The 25,934-nt window shown below is 36.0% G+C and overlaps 1 protein-coding gene across 14 annotated transcripts in view; it reads right to left on the reverse strand.

The window, feature by feature from the left end:
• The window catches only part of ptprk.L (protein tyrosine phosphatase receptor type K L homeolog), a 291,695-nt gene that overhangs the window by 211,241 nt on the left and 54,520 nt on the right, over positions 1–25,934 (reverse strand). For all 14 annotated transcript variants that reach the window (XM_041562919.1, XM_041562917.1, XM_041562920.1 and 11 more), the window contains exon 2: positions 24,770–24,892. In XM_041562919.1, coding sequence (XP_041418853.1) covers positions 24,770–24,892 — 123 coding nt within the window. The remainder of the gene's footprint in view (positions 1–24,769; positions 24,893–25,934) is intronic.

Below are 25,934 nucleotides of genomic sequence, written 5' to 3' on the forward strand. Positions count from 1 at the left end.
ATTCAGAAGTCAGGATCGTCAGTAGCAGGCAGGGGTCACAACAGAGAATCAGATTATAAAAAGCTAAACAGCACAGAGGCACCAGGAAACTCAGGAGCAAGATCCTATAAGGGGCAATGAACTAGAGCCCAAATGCGACTTTTAACTTTTCGCAACATTACGCGCTGATGTAAGCACGTCAGCGCGAATGCACCAACAAAGAATGCAGAGGCGCGCCGCATGCACCTTTAGATTCACCGCGTGGAAGAAGAGGACGCTTCCCTGCCGACCCCCTCCCGCTAGACCACCACGGTACGTTGTCACACAATCTTACTGTCACCCAGACTGTATAATAAAAGTCCTTTTCAAATTAAACATGAAATCCAATTTCTATTTTTATTAAAGCATTCATAGCTGTTGTAAGCTCATTTTAAAATCTCAGCTGTCAATCAAATATTGTCTGCCCCGCCTCTATGCCTTAGGCATAGAGGTGGGGCAGACAATTACTTTCACTTTCCGTTCTGCACTTTCTAAATGTCACTGCTCTCCACACATTCCCCTGTTCTCTTCACTGGTAATTGTGTAACCAGGGCAGTGGACATCGGGTCCGTTTCGAGGGGGTTTTCACCCACCCTTCATCAGGATAAACACACAGTGCAAACCATCACATTTTAAAGCCAATTAGACCACACCCACCAACCACATGTTCCCAAATTCCAGTATGGATCCAAAACAAGGCTTGGTACTCAGTCCTGTCCAACCAGGTTTATCTGTGAAGAAGATAAACCGGCCAGAGGGAGAAAAGAAATGATAGAGCTAATGATAAAAAAAACCCTGCTGGCTGTGAGTAATTGTACCTATAGAAAGTCCTCGTGTGGCCTTACCCTAAAACAGGAACCGGCCAACGTTTCGGTCTTTTTCTAAGACCTTAATCAAGACTTTGAAAAAGACTGAAACGTTGGCTGGTTCCTGTTTTAAACTTATTTAATAAACATGGAGTTTTAAACCGAAAAATCCTGGTGTGCACCTTTTTCAGTGGAATATGGATAATGCAGCTTTTTTCAGCGTAGCACCCAGGTATGTGATCTAATTTTTGGAGTCACCAATGGATGGTGTGCGCTAGGACTTTGAGACAGACGGCACTTCTGGATGGATTTATTGGGAAAAGGCTGCTGTATTCCGCCGAACGCGTTTTCGGGATTGTATCCCTTAATCATAGGCTTTTATACACACACACACACACACCAAGTATAATATTCACTCCATTATAATTTTGAGTTGTATATATTTACACTGTTTCTTGGGTTTACTGTATGCTATACACGCACATCCATGTATGGAGTAATTAAGCAAAGACTTTTCGTTACACTTCAAAATGGACACTCCAACAATAGTTTGAACAGGACTGAGTACCAAGCCTCGTTTTGGATCCATACTGGAATTTGGGAACATGTGGTTGGTGGGTGTGGTCTAATTGGCTTTAAAATGTGATGGTTTGCAGTGTGTGTTTATCCTGATGAAGGGTGGGTGAAACCACCCCCCCCCCCCCCGAAACGTTGATTTACTTGTGGTGAAAAATAAAAGGGAAAGCTCCCCACCTGCAACAATAATGGTGTTGTGCTTCGCTCTTCCATTCTGCTGATATTTTAATGAATGACGTGTGCTGGCCGTCAAGAGAGTTTTTGCACCATCAAGCAGGAATTGGCATAGGAAAGGCGAGTGAGGTGCGGAAATTTTCATGTATGGACATCGGGTCCCCCATTCTGGTGCACAAACAAGATTCTGAGATGATACAAGGCTTGCCTTAATAACAGTGTCCACAAAATGGCTCCTGCCTGCTTGCTATAATTATGAATTCCAGACTGAATGAAAAAAGATTCAAATAATTTATATTGTGTAATAAAAGTTCATTTTGCTTGACTAATGTGTTAAAATAGGATTTTGAATATTTTTTTTTTAATTACGGGTCCCCTTTAAGTAATTAAGCAAAAAACGGGCATACATTTAGCTACAAGAGCCCACATCAAAAGGCAACGCAACTGAGTTTACAGGGCCATCATATAATCTTTTTATAATAATAGGCCTTGTGCTAAACACCCTGTTTGCCTAAGTTTTAATAAAACAAAATCTATGTTTTCTGTTATTTCTTGAGCTAAACAGGGGAAAAAGGAAAAGTGAAGCAACTCCATGTTTGATCTTTGTTAGGTAGATAATTAGATTACCAGTACACAGAGAAACAAAAATCAATTATGCATGGGGATTATCTGAGCTCTGTTAATCTAATTCTCTACCTCACAAGGACTAAACATAATGAAACTTTAATTGCCCTGTTTTGCTCAAGACATAGCAAAAGTATTTAATTTTTTGTAGTTTGTACAATGGTCAAGGAGAATGTGCAGCACAAGCCCTATACAAGAACTCGTATTGAACAAGGGTATACTGCCCCTTAAACCCTATTTTTTTAAATGTATATTTTCTGTTTGTTGTTAACCACCTAACAAAAAAAAAACTGACCAAACTGCTCTACGATATCTGTGACTTTTAGGACCTACGTAATTCAGTAAGCTAAAGTTGTTCTCCTAGCTGGTATAAACAGAATGGGCTTTTATGATGCAAATTATCACTTCTTACTCAAACAAGATACATTTCAATAATTATTAACGTTTTGCAATTTTGTTGCCAACAGTCACCACAGAAACACTCACCCATTTTCTAAACAATCCCATGAAATTTTTAAAATCGTATTTATCAATGGGTGAGCATTAGAAATCACCATTTAATAAATCCAATATTAAAAATGCCATAGGATTGGGTGGATGAGTTTTTTTGCCCCTTAATATGTAATGTGTTTGAAATGTGCTATACATGGCACATTTAAAGGGGTGGTTCTCCTTTAAGTTTTATTTATTATAAAAGTTATAGAATGGCTAATTCTAAGCAACTTTTCAGTTGGACTTAACTTTTTCTTTTTTTTTATAGTTTTTTTAATGATTTGCCTTCTTCTGACTCTTTCTAGCTTTCAATGCTCTGTAAGCCACAAATGTATTATTATTGCTATCATCTTTCTATTCAGGCCCTCTCCTGTTAAAATTCCAATCACTTATGCAAAGCAATGCATGGTGGCTAGGGTAATTTGTACCATAGCAACCAGATTGCTACTGCAAACTGAAGAGCTGCTGAATAAAAAGATAAACTCAAAACCACAAATAATACAAATGAAAACCAACTGCAAATTGCCTCAGAACTTAACTCTACATTATACCAAAAGTTACTTTAAAGGTGAACAACTCCTTTAATGCTAGGAATAGAATGGGGGTGCTAGTTAAGTTTCATATTTTTCATAACATATTCCTGTTACATTTATTTGTCAGAAATATAGTACTGTACTTTGCTCCACATGAACAAATCATTGTATAATTTATGTACAACCATCCATGAAAGAAAACCAATAATAAATGTTATTAATACAAGGACTGGTTAGGTAGCTCTAGGCATGCATCACACTTTACATATATCATTTAAAATAAAAAGGTACCCACATAATATAAATGTAAATTAGCGTGAAACACTAATCTACCATGCAAACAAGCACAACCTTAAACAGAGCAACTGTCTACAGTGAGAATAACCTGCTATTCCTTATACAAACATTGCACAGATCACTTTTTCTTCAACCAGAGCCACAAATTGGGGAGTGCCAGAGTTTACTTTGTGGGTTAGGTTGAGTACAATGGAATAATTTACAATAGTTGCAGCACAGCAGGTGCTCTCTGACACACCTAATAAGTAAGTGACAGCAGGAGCTCAGATTTAGCTTGGTGACCAAAACACGAAAGTCTAGAAAATCCCAACTAATAGAAGTTCCCTTAAATAATGCATTAATGCAATGGGAAAAAGTAATTATTTTTTGAACTATGGCACAAATGTCTGTTGTCAATGTAATGTAGAAAATCAGATGGCACATACTCTGGCAATCGTGCTAAATATTTGCAATTTATTGAGATCTCCACAAAGAGACATAGTATGGATGATTGGAACGGAGGTTTGCAGCAAAGTTTCCAGATTGAGCACAACAGGAATATATACACAGAAGTTTGTACTACTATATATTGGATATTACCTGTTGTTGGTGTAGAAAAACAATTATACAGTATGACACTATGCTCATCGGTCACATTGTATTGTAAAGCCATATTCATTACACTATTAGTTACTGAAGACATTTCCACTGTGGCTCTCCAAATGAATATCTGTGGAAAATAAACATCTGTGAAAAATAAACAAAGCTAAAAGGGACACTACTTTGAGTAGGGTTTGCAACCTTTTTTGGGAAAAATATCTGGCCTTCCTGTATTCGTATCTTTTTCAACCCTATTAATGGCAAACCTAACTTTGAGTAAAAGGATAGGAAATGATCAGCCCTATGTTTTATATATTTAGAAAAAAGCTATAAAAGTGTTACAGCTTAGCAGGGGTTGTGTGCACTAGGGATTATGCAATAGGTTAAGGGCACACTATGTGAATGATCCACTTTTCTCTGTCTGAGTTTTGTATAAAACAGTATTTCAAAAGAGATGTGAGTGAGGACCTCCAATAATAAAGAAGCAGTTAATTAAAAAATTTTATTAGGACATAAAAACCTAATGCGTTTCGTGCCTAATGGCGCACTTACTTAAAGGCTCTATGAGTAAGTGCCCCAATAGGCATGAAACGCGTTAGGTTTTTAGGTCCTCACATCTCTTTTGAAATACTGTTTTGGACTTGCGCCCTGGGACTGGGGTTAACTGTGAGTAAATCCTCTCTGATTAATTTAATATTAGATTTTGAATTTTTGACTTTAGTTATTTTTTGAGTAGTGCCGTATATATTTTTTCTATGTGGCATTGGCACAAACCTTGCCAGTATATATTTTGTATAACACAGCCAATTTTTCTTACTTTTTACCTCTAAATCTGTGTTATCTTGCTAGAAGCACTGTTTAAAGGGGCAGTTTACCCTTAAAATTATCTTTTAGAATATTTTAGTAAATGTTTTTAAATCATTTTTGCTTATCATGTTTGCTTTTTTTCTAGCTTGTCATTTAAAATGCTTTTCTGGGATCACTGACCCCAGCAACTTTTCTAGGTTGGTGGAGTAGCAACCTAGTGTGACAATAGCGTAAGTGGACTAGATTCAAAAAGATAAGATGGTTATCCAGAAACCCATTATCCAGAAAGCTCTGAATTATGGAAAGGCAGTATTTTATCCAAATAATTAAACTTTTTAAAAATAATTTCCTTTATCTCTGTAATAAAACAGTAGTTGGTACTTGACCCAGACTAAGATATAATCAATCCTTATTGAAAGCAAATCCAGCATATTGGGTTTATTTAATGTTTACATGGTTTTCTATAGACTTAAGGTATAAAGATCCAAGTTACAGATACATCCCTTATACAGAAACCCCAGGTCCTAGCATTCTGGATAACAGGTACAATACTTGTATCACAAACAAATTTAACTGGTATACGTGCCTCTAAATTTGCAGCTAAGCACTATAGCACTAGAGTGATGTGCAAATTTGGCATAAGCTAGGATAATATGGTTTGTGACAGGATTCGAAGAATGAGTAATAATTAAAGTAATGTCAATACTAGAGTCACTGAATCATAATTAACTTTTCAAGCAAGTATAGTGCAGAGTCCCCGAACAATCCTTTGTGCTGATAACTGGTGACATTATTATGCCTGTATAGGTATGGGATCCGTTATCAGGAAACACATTATCCAGACAGAAAGCTCCCAATCACGGAAAAACCATCTCCCATAGACTCCATTGAGGAAACTTTCTTGACTGGTAATTTCACATCAAAAATCACAGTTTCACCAGCAGCACATTTTTCTGCTTCCCAATCAAAAATAAATAAAATGCATTAGTATCTGACCAATTGCCTCCCACATAATGGTATTAGTGTCCTATCTTTGTGAATCTGAAGAGCTGTTTAGGCACATGGAAGAGTTTTTTTCTCCTATGAGTAGCAGTTGAAGCTTCTCTAACAGTGTAGAACAGGGGTGCCCAAAATTTCGATCGGGATCTACCAGTAGACCTTTAGCAGTATATCTCAAGACACTGTCAACAAACAGCATATGTTTCAAATATTTATTATGTTATTGCTACATAAGAAATAGTTGTTTATTAAATATAGCAATACATATTTTCTCATAAATCAATATTTAAAGGGGAACTCCACAATAACACAACTTAAGTTTTTTGGAAAAGTAAATAATTTCAAGCAACTTTGCAATATACATCATTTAAAAAATATGCAGACTTTTCATGATTTTTAATGAATTCTGACAGTTCCCTAAGCCTATTCCCCTGCTAATCAGCTGATCTCTCTAACTACTTTGCTGAGCTGGCTGACTACCGTTACTTTGTATCAACAGCCATATGTCCTCAGCCTGCATCCTTCAAACCCCACAATTCCATGCACACATGATTTCAATAAGGAAAGGAACATCACAGTGCAATGCATTGTGGGTTATGTAGTTCCCGCATGCTGTCTGTAAACTGTGGAATAGTTGTTACAATTTGTAACATCAGTGTTTTAGTCCCTCCTTCCCTGCCAGGATTTCAAATGATGCAGAAAGAGAAGAACAGTTAAACAGCAGGGTTTCAGCATAAAAAATGAAATTTATTCATACTTTTTGAAGAAACAGGCAACGGCGATGGATATATTAGGGGTTTTTGTGTTATGTGGGCCTCTTTATCAAATTTTGGTTAGGAAGCCAGAGTTCCCCTTTATATAATATTTTCCATGGAACAGAATGCTAGCAATGTTTTCATGGATGTGGATCATAATGGGACAACATCACTAAAGGTAGATCTCGCATTAGTAAAGTATGGGCACTCCTGGTGTAGGACAATGTAGATGCTATCACAGATTTAATAAAACTTAAACACTTAATCGTAATGTCATTTTTGCCTCAGTTTTGTATATTATTTGGGGAAGTGAAACGCAACATGTTCAAATGAAGCAATATCATTACTAGGGCTAGCTAGGACAAGCAGTTATAACCACAAAGTGCTTCATTAACCTACTTTGGTCAACTACCAGTACTATGATGTTCTAGAAAAGGAAAAGGTTAATCTTTACCAAATGGTGAAAGAGTGCAGGTCGCTAGAGAGATATTTCACTACTCTCTTTTAACATGTATGGGAATTTTAGGTGCATGTATAAGGTTTAGTTTGACATTTTGACAAAAAAAAGTCCCAAAAAATCTCATACAAGTTAATAGACAATAGAACAGAATGAATTAGAATTTTCCTCTGGCAACCTATTACAAGTTCTATTTCAACTCTTGATAAATATGGCCCCAGCGAGAAAAGACAAAGGGAATTCTAACATTCAAACATATATACAATCAATAATTCTATTTTGAGCTGATGCTTATGAAGTTAAGCATGTTACAATTAATTAAACCCCTCCTAACAGATTTGAAAAGCAATAAACTGTAAAAATAGCAACAATGGATTTCTAGTTGCATTTTTAATTCATAATATTTATATCTGTGTGTGCGTATTGTGCACTCCCACTATGAACTAATTTTGCAGATAGCATGCAATTTGGATTTTCAATAATGTAGACATACTGTAAACTGAAAAACTGACCGGTATTACATAATAAATATAAATAATAAATAATAGTATATTATGTTTTCACCAAATTAAGACATGAAAATGATTCCAAAATATACTACTGAACTCCTTCTAAACCCAGATTTTTGTTGAAGGAAATCTAAAACAAACTGCTTAGCATGCCTGGACAAATTAGAGGTACCACAAGGGAAATTAGAAGGAGACTAACACAATGCTTTATGAGATATCTAGAGGATGGGAGGAAATAAAGTGATTTGTGCAAGAAAAAGAGGAAAACCACACTGGTTAAAATCCTACAAGGAATAATAATCACAGTTGTCAAGGGATCTGTCCTACATTAAGTCTTAGGTGTTGCAAAACCAGGGACTAAACAATTGTGTTTGAAGTTTTAGGTTATATGATATTTTAAATAGTTATTTAAAATCCTAAAGATTTACACAATCTTGGTATTTTTCTTTTACATATAAAGGCTTCAAAATTAGTAGGAAATTGGGGTGAAGTTTTTTTCTATAAAAGGCGTAATTCGCAATTAAATTAACTTTTAGTTTGATGTAGTGTGATATTCTGAGACAATGTGCAATTGGTTTTCATTTATTATTTGTGGTTTTGAGTTAGTGTTTTATTCAGCAGCTCCACAGTTTGCAATTGGTAGGATCCAAATAACCCTAGCAACCCTGCACTGATTTGAATGAGATTGATATGAATAGGAGAGGGCCTCAATAGAAAGAGGAATAATAAAAAGTAGCATTAACAATAAAAGTGTAGCCTTACAGAGCATTTTTTTTTAGATGGGGTCGGTGACCCCTATTTGAAAGTTGGAAAGAGTCAGAAGAAAATAATGCAAAAGCTATTGAAAAAAGCAAAATTCTACAACATACTAAAAGTTAACTTAAAGGTGAAACACCCCTTTATGGCAGAGTGACACGTGACCACGTTATGAGTAAAGTGGCGTCTTAAAAAAGGTTGGGCCAAAAGAAAAAAAAATTACATTTAATTTTTTTTTCAATCTGCCTAACAGCTAGTTGATCCAGAGGAAGGCAAAAAAAAAACCCATCTGAAGCCTCACCAATTTGCCTTAGAGGGGGAAAAAATTCCATCCTGACTCCAAAATGGCAATCGGACAAGTCCCTGGATCAACTTGTACTATGAGCTATCTTGCATAACTCTGTATTCCCTCACTTGCGAGAGAGAGAATTCCACATCTTCACAGCTCTCACTGTGAAAAACCCCTTCCGAATATTTAGGCGGAACCTCTGTTCATCTTATTGGAATAGGTGACCTCATGTCAGCTGGAAAGACCTACTGGTAAATAAAGAATTAGAGAGATTATTATATGATCCCCTTATATATTTATACATAGTTATCATATCTCCCCTTAAGCGCCTCTTCTCCAGTGTGAACATCCCCAATTTGGCCAGTCTTTCCTCATAGCTAAGATTTTCAATACCTTTTACCAGCTTAGTTGCCCTTCTCTGTACCCTCTCTAATACAATAATATCCTGTTTGAGTGACGGAGACCAAAACTGTCAGCATATTCTAGATGGGGCCTTAAAAGTGCGCCGTACAGTGGAAGTGCGCCGTAAAAAATAAAAAATTCTAAAATCTCGAAGTAACTAAATATTTTACAATTTGCCAAAGACAGCTCCCACTGACTTCTACATAAACTCAACAGCTTCTAGATGGCAAACTTTTCATTCAGTTTTTTGAGGTGTTTATACTTAATAAATAGCGAAAATTTCCAAACCATTCTTCTCATGTAAGTTTCTTAGAGCTAAAATGTTTGAATCGTGTGAAGAAAAAAAAAAAACAAATGCTAATAAATGGGGCCCATGGTGACTCTGTGCTAATAAAATTGGAAAGGAGTTAGGTATCTATTTACACAGTTTTTATTTTCACACTGAACTGTTCCTTTAAGGGTAAGGGCACACCTGGCGATTCAGGGAGATTTAGTCGCCTAGCGACTAATAGCCTCTTCTTTGGGGCTACTTATCTTCCCGAACGGCTTCCCCCATCTTCCACCAGCTATAATGAAAAACCGCCTGTGGCATGGCAAACGCCGTTCTTCGAGATAAGTCACCCAAAAGAAGAGGTGATTAGTCGCCAGGCGACTAAATCTCCTGAATCGCCAGGTGTGCCCTTACCCTTAAGTTTATAGAAGACCAAAGCTCTCTGAAAACATGGAGTGCCATTGACACTCAAAAGATTGGCTAAGGCTAATGGCCAGGGTCGGACTGGGGGGCCCGGTGCCCACCGGGACTACTACCCCATAGCCACCCCCCTTGCCGCTCCAGCTCGCTGTGTCGCGCTTGCGAGCATGTGCATGGCACCGCGTTTGTGTGCATGCATGCTTTGATGAGTACACGAGTGCACAATTGGCCCTTCCAAAGTTGTCAAAATATTCAAATATTCAATATTTTCATAAATAGAGCTTTTAGTTTTAAACATATAAAATGCCACAGGTTAATAAATAATATTAAGTGTATGCAAATAAAAGAAATAAAACTATACATTCGTGCACGAGATCATAAAATTGTATTTCCCATTGAATAATGCAGAGAATCAGTTGGACATTGTATAGCAAAAAAGGGAAAACTAATGCTCAGATGTTAAATCGCACAAATGCTTGCTTATTTTTTTCCTCCATTTGTTTCTCCTTTGAAACAAAATAGTTCAGCTCTATGGCCTCATTAAGATTTTAATTTCCTTAATCATGTGTCAGCTTAATAACTTTGTGACTAAAGTATATCCAAATCCCTTTTCAATTTCAAATCTTGCTGGTCTCATGCTCACTGCATCCTTTTTTTAACGTCCAAACTAACTTATTGCAAATATTAACAATGTTTCCTCAAGTCATTTATTATAGATTAGAAGCAGAACAAAAATTCAACTATTGATAATGTTGGCCACTCTCATCAGATTTTCCCTTTATGTTTGCCAAGCCTCATCTTACAATGACATATTCAATAATTGTCAGACTGATCTTCCATTGTACTGGGATATTATCAGCCGTGTATGGCCACCTTTATCTTAGGAGTCTATGATGGAGTTAGGGGCAAACATAAGACACATGTATTGCAAAAGATATGCAGGATAATCCAAAAAGGCTGTTTGTTAGGTAGAGCGGGTTGAACAAGTCACTGATAATTGGCACAGTATAAATGGGAGAGCAAAGATCTTCATGTCTTAGGTCTACTAAAAAAAATCATGTAACCATTAAATAAACCCAATGGGCTGGTTTTGCTTCCAATAAGGATTCGTTATTTCTTAGCTGGGATCAATTATTACAGAGAAAAAGGAAAATCATTTTAAAATTTTTGGATTATTTTATTATAAAGAGTCTATGGGAGTCAGTCTTTTCGGATAATGGATCCCATACCTGTGCTAGTAAATGCAATGGAAAAATCAATAAAACCATATAACACCTGTCTTTTTTTAAGCTGCCATACTGGTTTTTATGGTATCTTTATGTATAAAATGTACCACAGAGACTTTAATGAACTGGTGCTTAGTGGCAAAATTGTTTAAAACAAAAAAGGACCCCACAAGGAACAGAGTCTGTTTGCATTTATTTAAATGAGAAAACCAGTGGAATACCTATAGCGGAAGCAGACCGCATGGTTGTGGCGAGCCAGACCACAAGGTCAGCTTCCTCTACATAATTAAAATCCCCCTCCCTGCCAATCTTCTTTTGATTGTCAGACTCATGGGGGAGTTGCATGCAGGGGTAATTATACGTGCCGGGCCCCTCTAAAGATTTGTTTTTTGAGGGCAGGGCTTGATGGATAAACTTTCATAAAGGTATTCCAGGATAAGAAAGGTAAGGTAACAGGGATGAAGCCCCTTAAACATTGATGTGAAAGGAAGAGGTTTGCCAGCAAGAAGGGCTTTTCATGCAATAAGTGTTAACAGCTGCCAAATGAATATTCTTTGTTAAACTAAGGAAAGTCTATAGATATCGGTTGAGTAGGGGTTAATGAATATATGACATACAACTGCTGCAAGAAGACAGAATGCAGAGAAATAGATGCAGAGAGGTATCGTGAAGATAAACTTGATTATTTGAGAAACTATGCAGAATATTGGATTTAATTAGAAAGTGTCTTATTTCAATGTGATTCAGCGTATATATTAAATTAAAATTTTTGCTATATTTCCCCTTTAACTTTTAGCTGGATCTGTTTGATTACATTTATTGTAATCATTAACATGAACCTGCATGGGAACGTGGAATAAGTACATATCTATAGAATATATTGTGACACTTCACCTACATTCTTCATTATTCAGCATTCTTAGTGGTAACTATCCAAACATTTGACAAAGCCTGCGATATGCGGGTGAAACACGCGTCAGGCGCATTTTAGTTTTTGTTAGGCAGGGGGACAGAATCAAAAATCTCTTTTTCTAGGCTTTTGCTTCACAGCGGAAATGGGTGGGAAGCGTTGTGGGTGAAGGGGTGGTTAATCGACAGAGCCTGTTTCATTTGGGGTAGAATTTAAATGCCTATGCGAAACTCACTTAGAATAGAACAATTCAGTTTGCATCAAGTGCATAGTGCATAGTGGGCCAATTTTTGTCACCACCCGCTATTTTGTCGCCTTCTATGGCAATGGGAGGGTGTGCCTGAGGGTGAAGGGGTGGTGGTAATATCCATGCCTGAAAGCAATCGTAAGTCCAGCTTAATTTACAACCAACCAATTGAGACAAACTGATACTCATTAGCATTCGTACACGAAGATTGGTAGGTGGAGTGGTTACCCATCGGGTAGAAATACCAAGGCTTGTAAGCGACCGTTGAATGTTAACTCAATTCATGGTTAAACAATCGATATTAACTGAGACTCACTAGCACTCGTATGCCAAGTCTGGCAGGTGGCCTGGTTACCCATTGATAGCCCTATATTCACCTCATGCTTGGCATCTATTGCCTGACTTAATTTGGGTTCTTTGTCTCCCTGTTCCTAACTTTATTTTAAATGTTCTTCTGGACGTATGGTTTTATCTAATTTATCAGTAAAAGTTAAGTTTTAAAAAAAAATTTGTTCCGTGAGTGATTGGGTTCTATGATGGGGTGGTGCAACTTTAAGGGTTAATCTTTTTTCTTTTGTATTACTATCCAAACTAACATCAAAGTCACAGATACTGAGCCTATATCCATACCTCCTTGGCAAATCATAAGAACATTCCTTTGAGAACCACTGCATTTAAAACATCTTAAGTCAATTGAAGTATGCAAATATGTGAATGCAAATACCATTTTACATTTCCAGCAAAAAAAGTTAAAACAGATATGGGATCTATTATCTTAACTGTTTAGCCCTTAAGAGTTTTTTTGTAATTTGGATTAATATACGTTAAGTCTACTAAAAAAAGAAGAAAAAAAAAGAAAAAAGAAAAGCCCTACTATGGTCTTGCTCTCACTCCATATCAGCATTTTGCATACAAATCCAATAATTAACTCACTTGTATGTGAAATACTATAAGCGCAACTTGTAACACACCTTCTTGCTAAAAAAACCAGGTATGTAATCAGGGTCATAATGAAGACTAGTCAGAGAAAGGGGGAGCAAGCACCTGCATTAGAATGTAATTTGCAAGAAATCTTGAAAAAAAAAACAAAACAAAAAAAAAAACTGCACTCAAAATAGATAACTTCAGTATTTTCGGTGAGTTTCAGAAAATTGACTAATCTATTGCAGGATACTGATTTAAAACAAAATTAATATGATATTGTTAGCAGCAGTATTATTAGCATTTTAGATAAAGTATCATGAAATCTATAACTCCAAAAAGTAGCAACTAGCCATTACTAGAAATGCAGCAAAAAATGTATTCTTAAATAGTAGCACAGTGCTGTCAAACTAGTGTCCTACTACATTAAGGTGGATAGCACTGTTGTACAAGGTTCATACTGCTGTGGTATTACAGTAAATTTAATTCGCTCCTACCCAGCACATTTATTTAGATTCTAAACTGCATCCAAAAATAAATGATGTTGTTACAGCATGGCACAATTTAGGAGCTCACATGTGTAGCCACAATTCATAATAAGCAACTAAATGGTCCACTGCTTATTTTCTTTCAAATGTCCCTGGTCACTGTAAGTTTTGTTATAATACAATACATTACAATGGTTTGGCAACATGTCCTAGTGGGGGTTGGGGTACAGCCAGAAGTGAGAAGGAAAAAAAAAAAAAAAAAAAAAAAAAAAAAAAATGAAAGGTAATAAATAGTCCTAAAACAGTATATATGGTGCACAGATGGAGAGAAAACATACACCTTGAAAAAAAAAAAACATGTTTCAGGTCAGAATGCTTTTAATACTTCCACACAATTTCCTTGGCAATTTCTCTGTCTGGCTCACATTTTCCCATTAATGGTAAGTTCCAGCATTCATGCTGGCATCCTATTTTCCTCTGCTGCTTTTAAATGTTCCTGGTGAGGCTGAAATAGCAGCAACTACTTGTACCATCTGTAAAGAACAAGAGCCAAAATGCCACACTGGGAAACTAAAGATGACAACCCATTCACACAGAATAGTTAAATTAGGAAATACGTAACTAAGTGGTAAATATGAGAAAGTTTAATGAAATGAAACGTAAGAACAATACTACACCAAAATTTAAGGAAATAAAGCACAGTTATAAGGGATTATAAATGGATGTTTTTTGTTACTTTCGATTTCCAATGCAAAGAGTTTGCATTTCGCCACTGTAATTCGTTGCATGTGCCTGCACCAAGGCAGACGTAATGGTTTCAGATGCAGGCAAGGAGGAAAGCTAAAGCCAACGTCAGGGGCGAATTCTCAGCCTGCTTTTTTCAGCAGTTAAAGGTTTTTGCAAAAATCAATCAACCTGAAACTTTTTTTAAGCACTTGCCTTCCATACTTAAAAGTGTATAATAATGCATTAATACTTTCTTGTTTTTCACACAATCCTTAAAGGGCACCGATACATGGGGTGCTTCATCCTCTCTCTCCCGCTGGCAATAAATCACGCGACAATACCCGCCCCTTCACATTCATTGGGCAAACTGTAAAACCACTTGCCTGCCTGATCTACCCACAAAATTATTTCCTTTTTGAATAGTAATTAAGGTGCATAAATTGGTGGAAAAACTATCCTAATGTATGCGCATAGATAGATAGATTAGATAGAAATATAGATACAGTGTATTCATTCATACAGTACTTTACAAAAAAGTTTGCACCTTGATTTACAGTGTATGTTCCATTTATTGTGCTCTTTATATTACAATTTCCTAAATTCTAGCCACAATAGCAGTTCATAGTCATTTGTGTGTTAACCATACATATTAAGCTGAAAAAAATAGGTAATAAATAGAGCATTTTACGAACAGAAAAAGTTACTACATTGCAATAGTTTTAAATAAACCATATCCAATAAAACCTGAAGTATAAAGATTGAAACCTCTCCAATAACACAAGATTTTCCTGCAGCTAGTTTAAAGCCAGTGTACAATGTTGCACATATCTCAAGGCATGTGTGCACACACACACATCCAAAATTGGTGGTTCGGTAATGTTGGCCTATAGAAAATGTTTGTCTACAAGAAACAACATACCAAAAATGAAAAGTAAAAAAAAAATGTAAAACGTCACAACACAATATCTGTTAAAATTTGAAGTTTAAAAAGCTTTGAGGCTTACAAAGGTATGCACAGTTCCCAGACACATTCAAGTAAAAGAAAAAACAGAACATGGAACCCCATACATTTAATACTTTACAGGGAGGAATTTTGGCCTTGCTTGCCTTTTAAGAATGCATACCTCTCAACTTTCCCATTTTTCGCGGGAGAGTCTTGATATTGACAGCTCAACCCGCAGTCCCGGATTTGTACGGAAATGTTTCTTTTTCATCTCCTGCACTGAACAGCCAGAAAACGATACAATGTTTCTTACTTAATTGTCTTAATTACAAGCCGCAATCAAACAGCAATTTGAGATAGTAATGGATGCAAACACAAATCAGACTGTGGGTTATGGGTAAATAAGGCATATAAAAAATCTCTCTATTACATTTTAAGTCAGAAGTTTAAGTAATGGGGTCCCAATGTTCCTAGCTTCTCCATAATGTGGTATTTCAGATATACACATCCATTTTTTTAAGCACATTTTGTCTGATATATTTTCAGGATGGGATGATTTAATGGCACATTATCAGTGACTAATTGTGGATTATGAAGATTAATAATTAGCTTGAATAATCTTTGTAAGGCAAATAGCAAACCAGGTGTTTTCTCCACTGCCATACTTTTGCTGGCAGAGAAACACCTAGGGGCCGATTCATGAAGCTCGAGTGAAGGATTCGAATTAAAAAAACTTCGAATTTCGAAGTTTTTTTTGGGCTACTTCGACCATCGAATGGGCTACTTCGACCACGAATCGAAGGATTCGAACTAAAAATCGTTCGACTATTCGACCATTCGATAGTCGAAGTACTGCCTCTTTAAAAAAAACTTCGACCCCCTAATTAGCTTGAATAATCTTTGTAAGGCAAATAGCAAACCAGGTGTTTTCTCCACTGCCATACTTTTGCTGGCAGAGAAACACCTAGGGGCCGATTCATGAAGCTCGAGTGAAGGATTCGAATTAAAAAAACTTCGAATTTCGAAGTTTTTTTTGGGCTACTTCGACCATCGAATGGGCTACTTCGACCACGAATCGAAGGATTCGAACTAAAAATCGTTCGACTATTCGACCATTCGATAGTCGAAGTACTGCCTCTTTAAAAAAAACTTCGACCCCCTACTTCGGCAGCTAAAAGCTACCGAAGTCAATGTTAGCCTATGGGGAAGGTCCCCATAGGCTTGCCTAAGTTTTTTTGATCGAAGGATATTCCTTCGATCGTTGGATTAAAATCCTTCGAATCGTTCGATTCGAAGGATTTAATCGTTCAATCGAAGGAATAATCCTTCGATCGTAGGATTTGCGCTAAATCCTTCGACTTCGATATTCGAAGTCGAAGGATTTTAGTTCCTAGTCGAATATCGAGGGTTAATTAACCCTCGATATTCGACCCTTCATACATCTGCCCCCTAGAATTGTGCCATCTGTCATTGACTTGAATGGCAAATGACCAAACCAGTCCGTGGCATCTGCCATTGACTTGAATGGGATCTGATTTATACCACTCACGCATCTGCCTTTTCAGTACTAACAGAGGTAGATTTAGGTCTAAAAATGTGCATTTTTAGGTTGAAATCTGCCCGCACAAACAGATTGTGGTTTATTTCAATATAGCTCATGAAAAAAACACAGATTGGAAATATTTTGAGAAATTAGGTCTGCATACAAGTTCAATAAAAATTCAGAACCTCAAAGAAGACTGATAAATAGATGTACTTCAATTTTGTGAGAACACAATGAATACAAAAATAAATCAATAAGGAACTGTAGAAAGCCAATTTCAGGATTGGAGTACACATGCTTCCAGAATACACATGAAGACACCATTTCTGGCTCTTAAAGCTTTCTCAACACTTTGCAAAGTATAAGATCAATGTAACAAAATTATTCCTCTGAACTGAAGAAAACAGCACAGAGCACCACACAACTCTTTGGTCTTTCATTAAAATGCCACTACTTTTTGCACTTCAAATCAATTCTTAAAAACTTGAAGAAACGTGGCACATACTTCTTACAAGGAAGATTTCTACTTCATTATATAGGATGATATGATCTTATACCCAAACACAATAAAAAGTAAATTTTAGAGAAAAACACAGGGAAATTTCTACCTGACAAATGCATTTTGCCAAACAAATGGATAATGTGCAATTACACAACATACAAGCATACACAACATGGATCATGTGCCATTACACAACATACAAGCATACCTCCCAACATTTGAAAAAAGTAAAGAGGGACAAAAAGATTTGTTGCAAGTAGAAAAGTACTTGACAATGCCCATTGTATGGCTCCACCCCTAAATACCGCACATTTAAACATTTGGCAGGTTTTGGAAATGTTGACATTTCTTGGGATTTTAGGGTCATGTTTTTACGTGTTATTACAGTAACAAAGGTGATATTGCCCTCTAAACTGCATGTCTCAGTACCCCTAGAGCTGCTTATCTTAGTAGTTACAATTGTTACCCAAATGCAGGAGCTGAGTATTCTAGGCTCTAATTAAGTTTGAGAAACTTTATATCTTTTTCTGGCATTCAGTGCAGGAGATGAAAAATAAATTTCAATAAGAATCCAGGACTGGGCTGTCAAAATCGGGACTGTCCTGTGAAAATCTGGACAGTTGGGAGGCATGTACAAATATCGTCACACTAGACTGAATGGCTGACTTCATGAGTGAATTGGAAGGGAAGTATAAAAGATGTTTAATCTTCTTAATTCTGTTAGAATCTTATCTATATGTATGGTGTGCAGGTATGAGGTGTCTGCAGATAAGACACTGCTGTTGAGATTGACAGATTGCCAACCAATGTCATCTCAATATGATCTCTCAAAACTACCTTCAGAATTAACCCAGTTACTTCAAAGCAGTTCAAAGAGAGATTATGCAAACTACTAAACAATATCAATCTGTGTATGGATTGTTAGTTCTATGGTCAAAACCCCTGAGACTTCGATTTATTTTTGCAAATCAGCTTTTAGGACAACAACACAGGTATTGTGCCTGTATTGTGAGTGTCTTGACCCTACTAGTGCACTCCCAAGTAGGGTTGCCACTTTCTTAAAAGTAGAATACCAGCTGGGGTAGGCCAATAATGGGTTAATGACGTAAAAGCATGGAGTCAGATTTTGAACAATCTGGGCAGAAAAGGCAAACAAGAACTGCGGGGGACCAGGGGTCGAATGAGAGGTTATTACAAATGTACAATTTACCTTTTCTAATACTTTCCAGCTATAAAATGAGGATCAGAGTAAAACCCCAATTTTATCACAGGAGAAACCTGAATTTTCCATTTTTTTAGGGGACCAGAAAATAGTGTGAAATCCAGATAAATTTAAAATCAGGGAAATTTATTATTCATTAAAATAGGTGGGACCACAAAAAAAATGTAAAATGAGGGGATGTAAAATTGAGGTTTCACTGTAGTTATCTTTCTATGCAGGCCTCTCATTGCCTCTAAGTGCTCTCTACATTGTACTAAAAGTTAAATTAAATAGGGCTCAACAAAAATCTTACGCAAATAATGAAGGCTACTGTGGCAGATTGGAGGAAGACCCAGAAGTATGCAGACAGAGACCAAAACTATTGTTCTTCATTTTCTCATCTAACTCACACATCTTAAAACTATCCCGGATCCTCAGCTCTGGGCGCACAACATAAAATATATTGGGGATGTGTTCGATCAGGGCAAGATCCTGACATTCGAGGACCTCAAGCTTAAATTAAGCCTCCCAAACAAAATGTTATTTCGCTACCTTCAATTACGGCATGCCCTTACTGCCCAATTCCCATATGCTAGCATTGAGACGAGTCCTACACGACTAGTATATCCACATCCCTGGTTTAGTGAAGCCCCTATCTCAGTTTTACAAATTAATTAGTCTACCTGCATCACCGATACTCAATTGTAAAAAAAAAAAAAGTTAAATTAAAGCTAAATAACACCTTTTAAAACTGGGCAAGTTTTCAGATTATGTCAGATGTTTAATAATTAGGACATGTAAGAATTATCAAGACCTAAGAAAATGAGAGAGGAGGGAGAGATAGTTTACATAAGAAGCACCACATTTTCAAAGCTTTTTTTGAAAGTGGACTGCAAAAAAAAAAAAAATAAGCAATCCTGTCTAGTCAACAAGAATAAATGATTTTAATCTGTTTACTAAAATATCGTTCTGTTATATAGCACAAACAGTTACTCAGTGCTTTACAGAGAGTTCTTCATTTAGGCAAATGCAGCCTATGCCCTATTAGAGCAATCAGGTCCATATCACATTCACAAATGCTAGGGCCAATTTACACCATAAGGAATACAATTTTAAGCATGAGAAAAAAGTATATTTAAAATGTTATACACTACTTGAATTTTTCATCTATGAATTCATAAGCATCTAATTAAAACACAGTAGATATATCACAAAGACTGTGCCAATGAAACACTCACAGCAGGCCATTTATGTCCACTGTCATTTAGAAATTTTCTAGATTGTATTCAGAATGGCGAGGGCAACAGCCAATACATTAAAAATCAGCTTTCATTAGGCCATTCCCTGAAGCAGTCCATTAGAGTCTGAGCATTGAACCTAAAACACTGTGGTACTTTGCTCCTTTTAATGAGCTCCCCAAACTAAAGTCATTTTCTTGCTTTTGGATTCGGAACACAAAAGGAATACTGAAAATAATATTTAAAGGCACATAATACAAGCATTCTTATAGCAATAATGATATTTATATATATATATATATATATATATATATATATATATATATATATATATATATATATATATATATATATATATATATAAATAAAAGTGTAACGTACCCACGTGAATTTAAAGGAGAACTAAACCACCGTACCAAAAAAGCCCCGCATAGCTGCCCCCAACTCCCTATACGCACTGTGCATAAGTACCATCTTCCACCACTTTGTATTCTTTCAGGACTCAGCACCGATTTGAGCATGTGCAGTCGAAGCAGATTCCTGACTTCGTCGTGTCGGTGTTGTGTCCCGAAAAAATGGAAGCGGTATTAATGTACAGTGCAGGGAGGGATAGGGGGACAATGCCATTCAGTAATGGGGTGGCTTTTTTGGTATTTGGGGTTTAGTTCTTTACATTTTGGGCAATAGCAAGCTATTTCAGGCCTCACAATTCACTCAAGTGGCAAAATGCAACCCCCGTCATTGCACATATTAGGGGCAGATTTATCAAAATGTGAGCTTAGAGCTTAATAAATAAAAACTCACCATGTTCTATTTATTTCTATGGTATTTTTACAAATGTATTTATCAATGGGTGATGAAAGTTAGAAAAATCCCATTGAAATTAACAGAATTTGGGTGAGTTTTAAGTATTTTAAACATTAATCTCTAAACTCACATTTTGATAAATCTGCTCCTAAGTGTTGAAACATGCGTTATGGCCTAACATGGTCTTAAATGGCTTGATTCAGAAAACTTCAGTGAGTAGCATGCTACAGCAGAAGAGAGGATCTATAAAATCACTACTGGCATCCAGACTAGTAGAATGTGTCCTGTGATTTTGCAACAGAGAAAAATCCTTGCACTTGGGGGCTATCGCTTGTGTAGCCTTCAGCCAGTTATAGAAAAGGCAACTAAATATTTACTAGCAGCAGGCAAGTGTCACAAGAAATTGATTGCTGTGTTAGAGAGTAAATTTCACAAACCCACATTCAAGCTGTGGCTTTGGTAAAGCATGCCATTACAAGCAAAACTCATACAAGTTAAAGAAGATAGTAAAAGATAAATTGATATACAAGTTAAAGAAGATCGTTTTTCTATTGAAAGTCATTTAAACCCTATTAAAGGAGCCCATTAGCATTAGAAACTTTAACTGATAGGCTGAGATGGGACAGTCAGGTTGGCAAAACAGCCAGGTTTAGAAACTTCAATTAACAATTACTTACAAAACAAACCTCTCAGCAAAAAAAACATCAACATGACCTTATAGGTAACTTTTAATGTACATTGATATTTTAAAAATTTAGTTTTTTAGTGTCAGTATCACTAAGCTTTTTTTTTAAATAAACTATTTCAAGCTACTTTGCAATATACATCATTTAAAAAATATGCAGACTTTTCATAATATGTAATGGTTTCTGACAGTTCCCTAAGCCCTAGCCCCCTGCTGATCTCTCTGACTACTTTGCTGAGCTGGCTGACTATTGTTACTTTGTATCAACAGCCACCTGTCCTCAGCCTGCATCCTCCTGCATTCCCTGAACACATGATTTCAATAAGGAAAGGAACATCACAGTGCAATGCATTTTGGGTTATGTAGTTCCTGCATGCTGGCTGTAAGCGGTGGAGAAGTTTTTACAATTTGTAACATCAGTGTTTAGTCCCTCCATTCCCTGCAAGTATTTCACATGATGCAGAAAGAGAAGAACTGTTAAACAGCTGCATATCAGCATATAAAATGGCATTTATTCATACTTTTTGAAGAAACAAGAAACTATAATGGATATATTAGGGGTTTCTGATTTATGTGGGCCTCTTTATCAAATTTCGGTTTGGAAGCTGTTGTTAAACACATTAACAATCTGACCAGTACAGCCTAAACACATTTAATCAAACTACATATATATTTTTTTGTGAAAAAAAACAGCAGTTTTTAAAAAATCCTTACTTTATAAAATTGTTTCTCTCACTGAAAGACATACTTTGACTGTAACATGAAAATGAGTTTACAAGCATGCACAAATTGTAGCGTTGCCTTGAGTATTCTACCCAGAATGCCTAGCTTTAGTAAACTCCTCCACTAGAAGTATCATGAGATCTCCCTATCTTGTCTCCTGCTGGTGATGTCATTATGCAAATGAAGGGCACACACTAACTTCCAGACAGGTGGCAGCACTAATGAACAACAGCTAACACAAACAATTGGCTGATATGAAAATACCTTAGAAGGGTTGCTAGGCAACCAAGGAATTTCAACTGAGCATGTGTGAGATTTCAGAGCTGCAGTTGGCTGTGAAGATATAGGCAGGAGGAGGCAGTAAGGATGCCTGCCTCAACTACAACTGCAGTAGATAGGGGAGATTTTGCAGAAGGTATAGTGAGCTGATGATTTACATTATACAATCTATTGTAACTGTTTTAAAAATTGGATTTTTTGACTTTCACATAGTGTCTTTACATAGTAAAGGATTTTAGTTATGATTGGTGCCCTTTAATGTTCCTCCCTCTTGTGTTTCAGTCTGGCAGCTCAGTAATCCAGGTTCAGATTGTTAGCCGTTTTGCTACATTGGTTCACATTTCTCAGGTATCTATGGAATATTAGCAATTATTGTATCAATTCTAACAGCTGCCTTTAATGGAACTCAGGGATTCTGTTTAGCAGGGCCAAAAATAAGAAATGTATCAACTAATGTAGATTACAACAGTTTACAGAGTCTTCAACCCTGCGCCCCCCCCTCTCCCAGAGCTGCCCCAGGGTGACATGAGAAGGTGAAAATGAAACTTCAATGTTATAAACACAAGTCTATTTTTGGTGAACTATCTGAAAACAACTGAACTGAAAAAAAAGTGTTGGAAGGTGAACAACCCCTTTAAGACACTGCAACAACATGTCTTGACTAGCAAAAAAAAAAAAGTTTATACACCAGTATTATTGGTTATTTAATGCAGAAATGTATAGCAAGAAAATACTAAATCCTATTCTTTGTATGACATTAAAAAAGAAAAAAAAAGACCATGTCAAGAAATAGAAAAATTTTATTGACCAAAACCTGGCACTGGTAGAAGTTATATTGTAAGAAAGAGTTTTGCTCTTCAAATGGGTTTCATAAATTTAACAGAAGAAAGCAAAAGAAAACAATACATTTTCTTGTTATAAAGCATGCCTACAAGTAGTACTTGCTTCTCAGGGTGAGAACTCCACTACACAGCCCTAAACTTTCATCAATACTTTCCAATTATTTACCATTACACCTGCCTCAATTTATTATAATAAAACAAATAAAAGGACTGGTGCTGATCACATTTGTAGAATTCACACTTGCCTTATGTTAACTAATCTATTTGAAACTGGTATAATACAAACGTCCATGGGACTTTGTGTTCCAAATAAATGGGCATCAAAATATTTTGTAAACAAATTTGGAGCTCTGAACCACTGCTTCTTTGACAAAAAAATTTGTGTTGGCCATATATAAATAATGAATTGCTCATTTGGTGGTCTAAGTAAATCTTTTTTGATTTTTGGCCACAATGTTGCTGGCCCGACCAGTCAATTTTCCCCAAATTATCAGTTTGATGAATCGTATGTTTGTGGGCATAACAAGAAGCAAATGAATAAGCAAGATAGACAAAACGCATAAACAAAGACTGAGAAACTTCCATCAGAGGGCAAACTTGTGTCTAAATGCCCTGTACAATGCAGAAAAAGACCAGACTCTGTGTGCATTATTTGTAAATGCCACAGACTAAAATGTCTATAAAAAATACTATACATGTACAACACCTTGCCAATTGATTCCTTATGGATAGAGAATGTTTTAAGAATATTATTAGTTTATGGATGTTTTGTCAATTTGCACTTTTTTAAATCACATTTTTAACATTACGATACAACTTTCTATCCTGCTAACACCGAAAAAGAGCCATCTTTTTTCATCTGTCAAAAGAACGATTTTCTTAAGTGACCTCAGCTGTATGATTAAATACTTAATATTCTATTAATTGGAATTGTTGCCAAATTTCAAATGCTTTAATTTCTCTGAATATCATTCTGTCTTAGAAGAGCAGATTAAGCTGTTCATCAAAGGTGTGTAGACAAGGTCACCAGGGCTGTACCTCTTCAGCTATTCATTACCTACTCTCCATGGTAATTAGCAATGCCAACATTTGCATAAATCAGAGTCCTTCTGATTGCACTCTTGTGACAAGTGCTAAACCGTTGCACTTGCCAGAATTTCTTCTAAGGCAATATTAATGGTTCTGCACCAAGAATCTGTTAAATGCTTTCCCTTGTGATGTTGTAATAGCGGACATCAACATTTACTGGGAGGCACCAATTTGTTGAAATTCCACACCCATTAAAATTTCTTATTTTTTCCTGGCCTGTCCTCTGGACTCAATTTCCTATTTTTCTTTTTATTTAATGGAGTATTGATTTATACAACAGGTAGCCTTAATTTAGTGCTTGAATACTAAATGAGTCACTATAAACAAAAGCCTGCACAAACTGGGAAATTCCCAGCATGATATTTTCTTTATTGAATTGACATTTTGGTGCTTGGGCCCTTTATCAAAATACAACACAAATTCACATACCTATACATATATACATACATACATTCTGTACAGAGGTTGAATATGGGAGTATTTTAGAAGACCAAACAGGCCAGGCCAAAATGCTCAAAAATCCCCATCCATTATCTCTATTGAGAATCGACTAGAAACACTTCTTGATCTGCACACATTAGGGAGCAGATGAACAGAAACCAATGCAACAAGAATCGCAAGCAAAGATCACTCACCTTTTGGCATATCTGAGGGCAAATAATGGTGCTCCTGCACACTGATATGCTCCCAATCAAAATCATCATAAAGGTCTTGATGATAATCACAGGGGCCAGGCCCATCATCAAAAGTACAGTCTCCTAAAAAGAAAAAAAGAAAAAATCAGAAATGGAGAGCAACATACAAAGAGATCATTGGATATTTGCAATTAAATTTCAAGCTGTTCATGGTGAGAAATTAATTAATGAATTAATTGGTGAGGAAAAAGGGGGCATATTTATCAAAGGTCGAAGTGAAAATTTGAATTTTAAAAATTTAAATTTCAAGCTAATTTGTGTGCACTTCGACTAGGGAATAGTCCAAATTTGATTCAAATAGAATTTAGAAATTTATTAATACTGTTACTTTAAAAATTAGTCTTCAACCATTCACCATCTAAAACCTGCCAAATTGCTGTTTTAGCCTATGGGGGACCTCCTAGAACCTATTTGGAGTCAATTGGTGGACTTTGAGAAATCAAAGTTTTTTGGGGGAAAAACTTTGAATCATACGATTTGAATGCACTATTACTATGATTCGTACAATTCGAATTCGATCGAAAACGGACCTATTTGGCCAAAAAAAAAAAAAATTAAAAAAAACCATTTAATTTTGGTTGTTCTTTTTAAATTCGAATTTCGAAGGTAAATATTACAATTTTAAAATAAGGTCTTAATTAAATAATTAATTAATGTATTTGCTCTTAATTAAATATTGCATCATTATTACTTATTTCATTAAAAAGTTTTATATTTAAATACATAAAAAATTTTCTAATACAATTGCTTGTAATTATTAAATATCTCAAGCAATATTTTCCCGTGGTGACAAAATTTTACAATATTATGCAATATTTTAGTATTCAGAGCACAAGTTGACCTATAAATTATATCCTTATAATACACAAAAGCCATGAATATCTTGTAAATTATATCCTTATAAACGGTGAGTAGTGATGTCATCAGTTATAAACGGTGAGTAGTGATGTAATTTCTGTCACATGACTCACTAAAATTTGTGTATTATAATAAATAAAGTACCCCCAGTTGTAAAATATGAGGATATTATAAGTTACCTCAGAGTTCCATGACCTGTATAAAAACACTCGGCCTTCGGCCTCGTGTTTTTATAGGGTCATGAAAC

This window comes from Xenopus laevis, chromosome 5L (genome assembly GCF_017654675.1).
Source record: "Xenopus laevis strain J_2021 chromosome 5L, Xenopus_laevis_v10.1, whole genome shotgun sequence".
NCBI classification, from domain to species: domain Eukaryota; kingdom Metazoa; phylum Chordata; class Amphibia; order Anura; family Pipidae; genus Xenopus; species Xenopus laevis.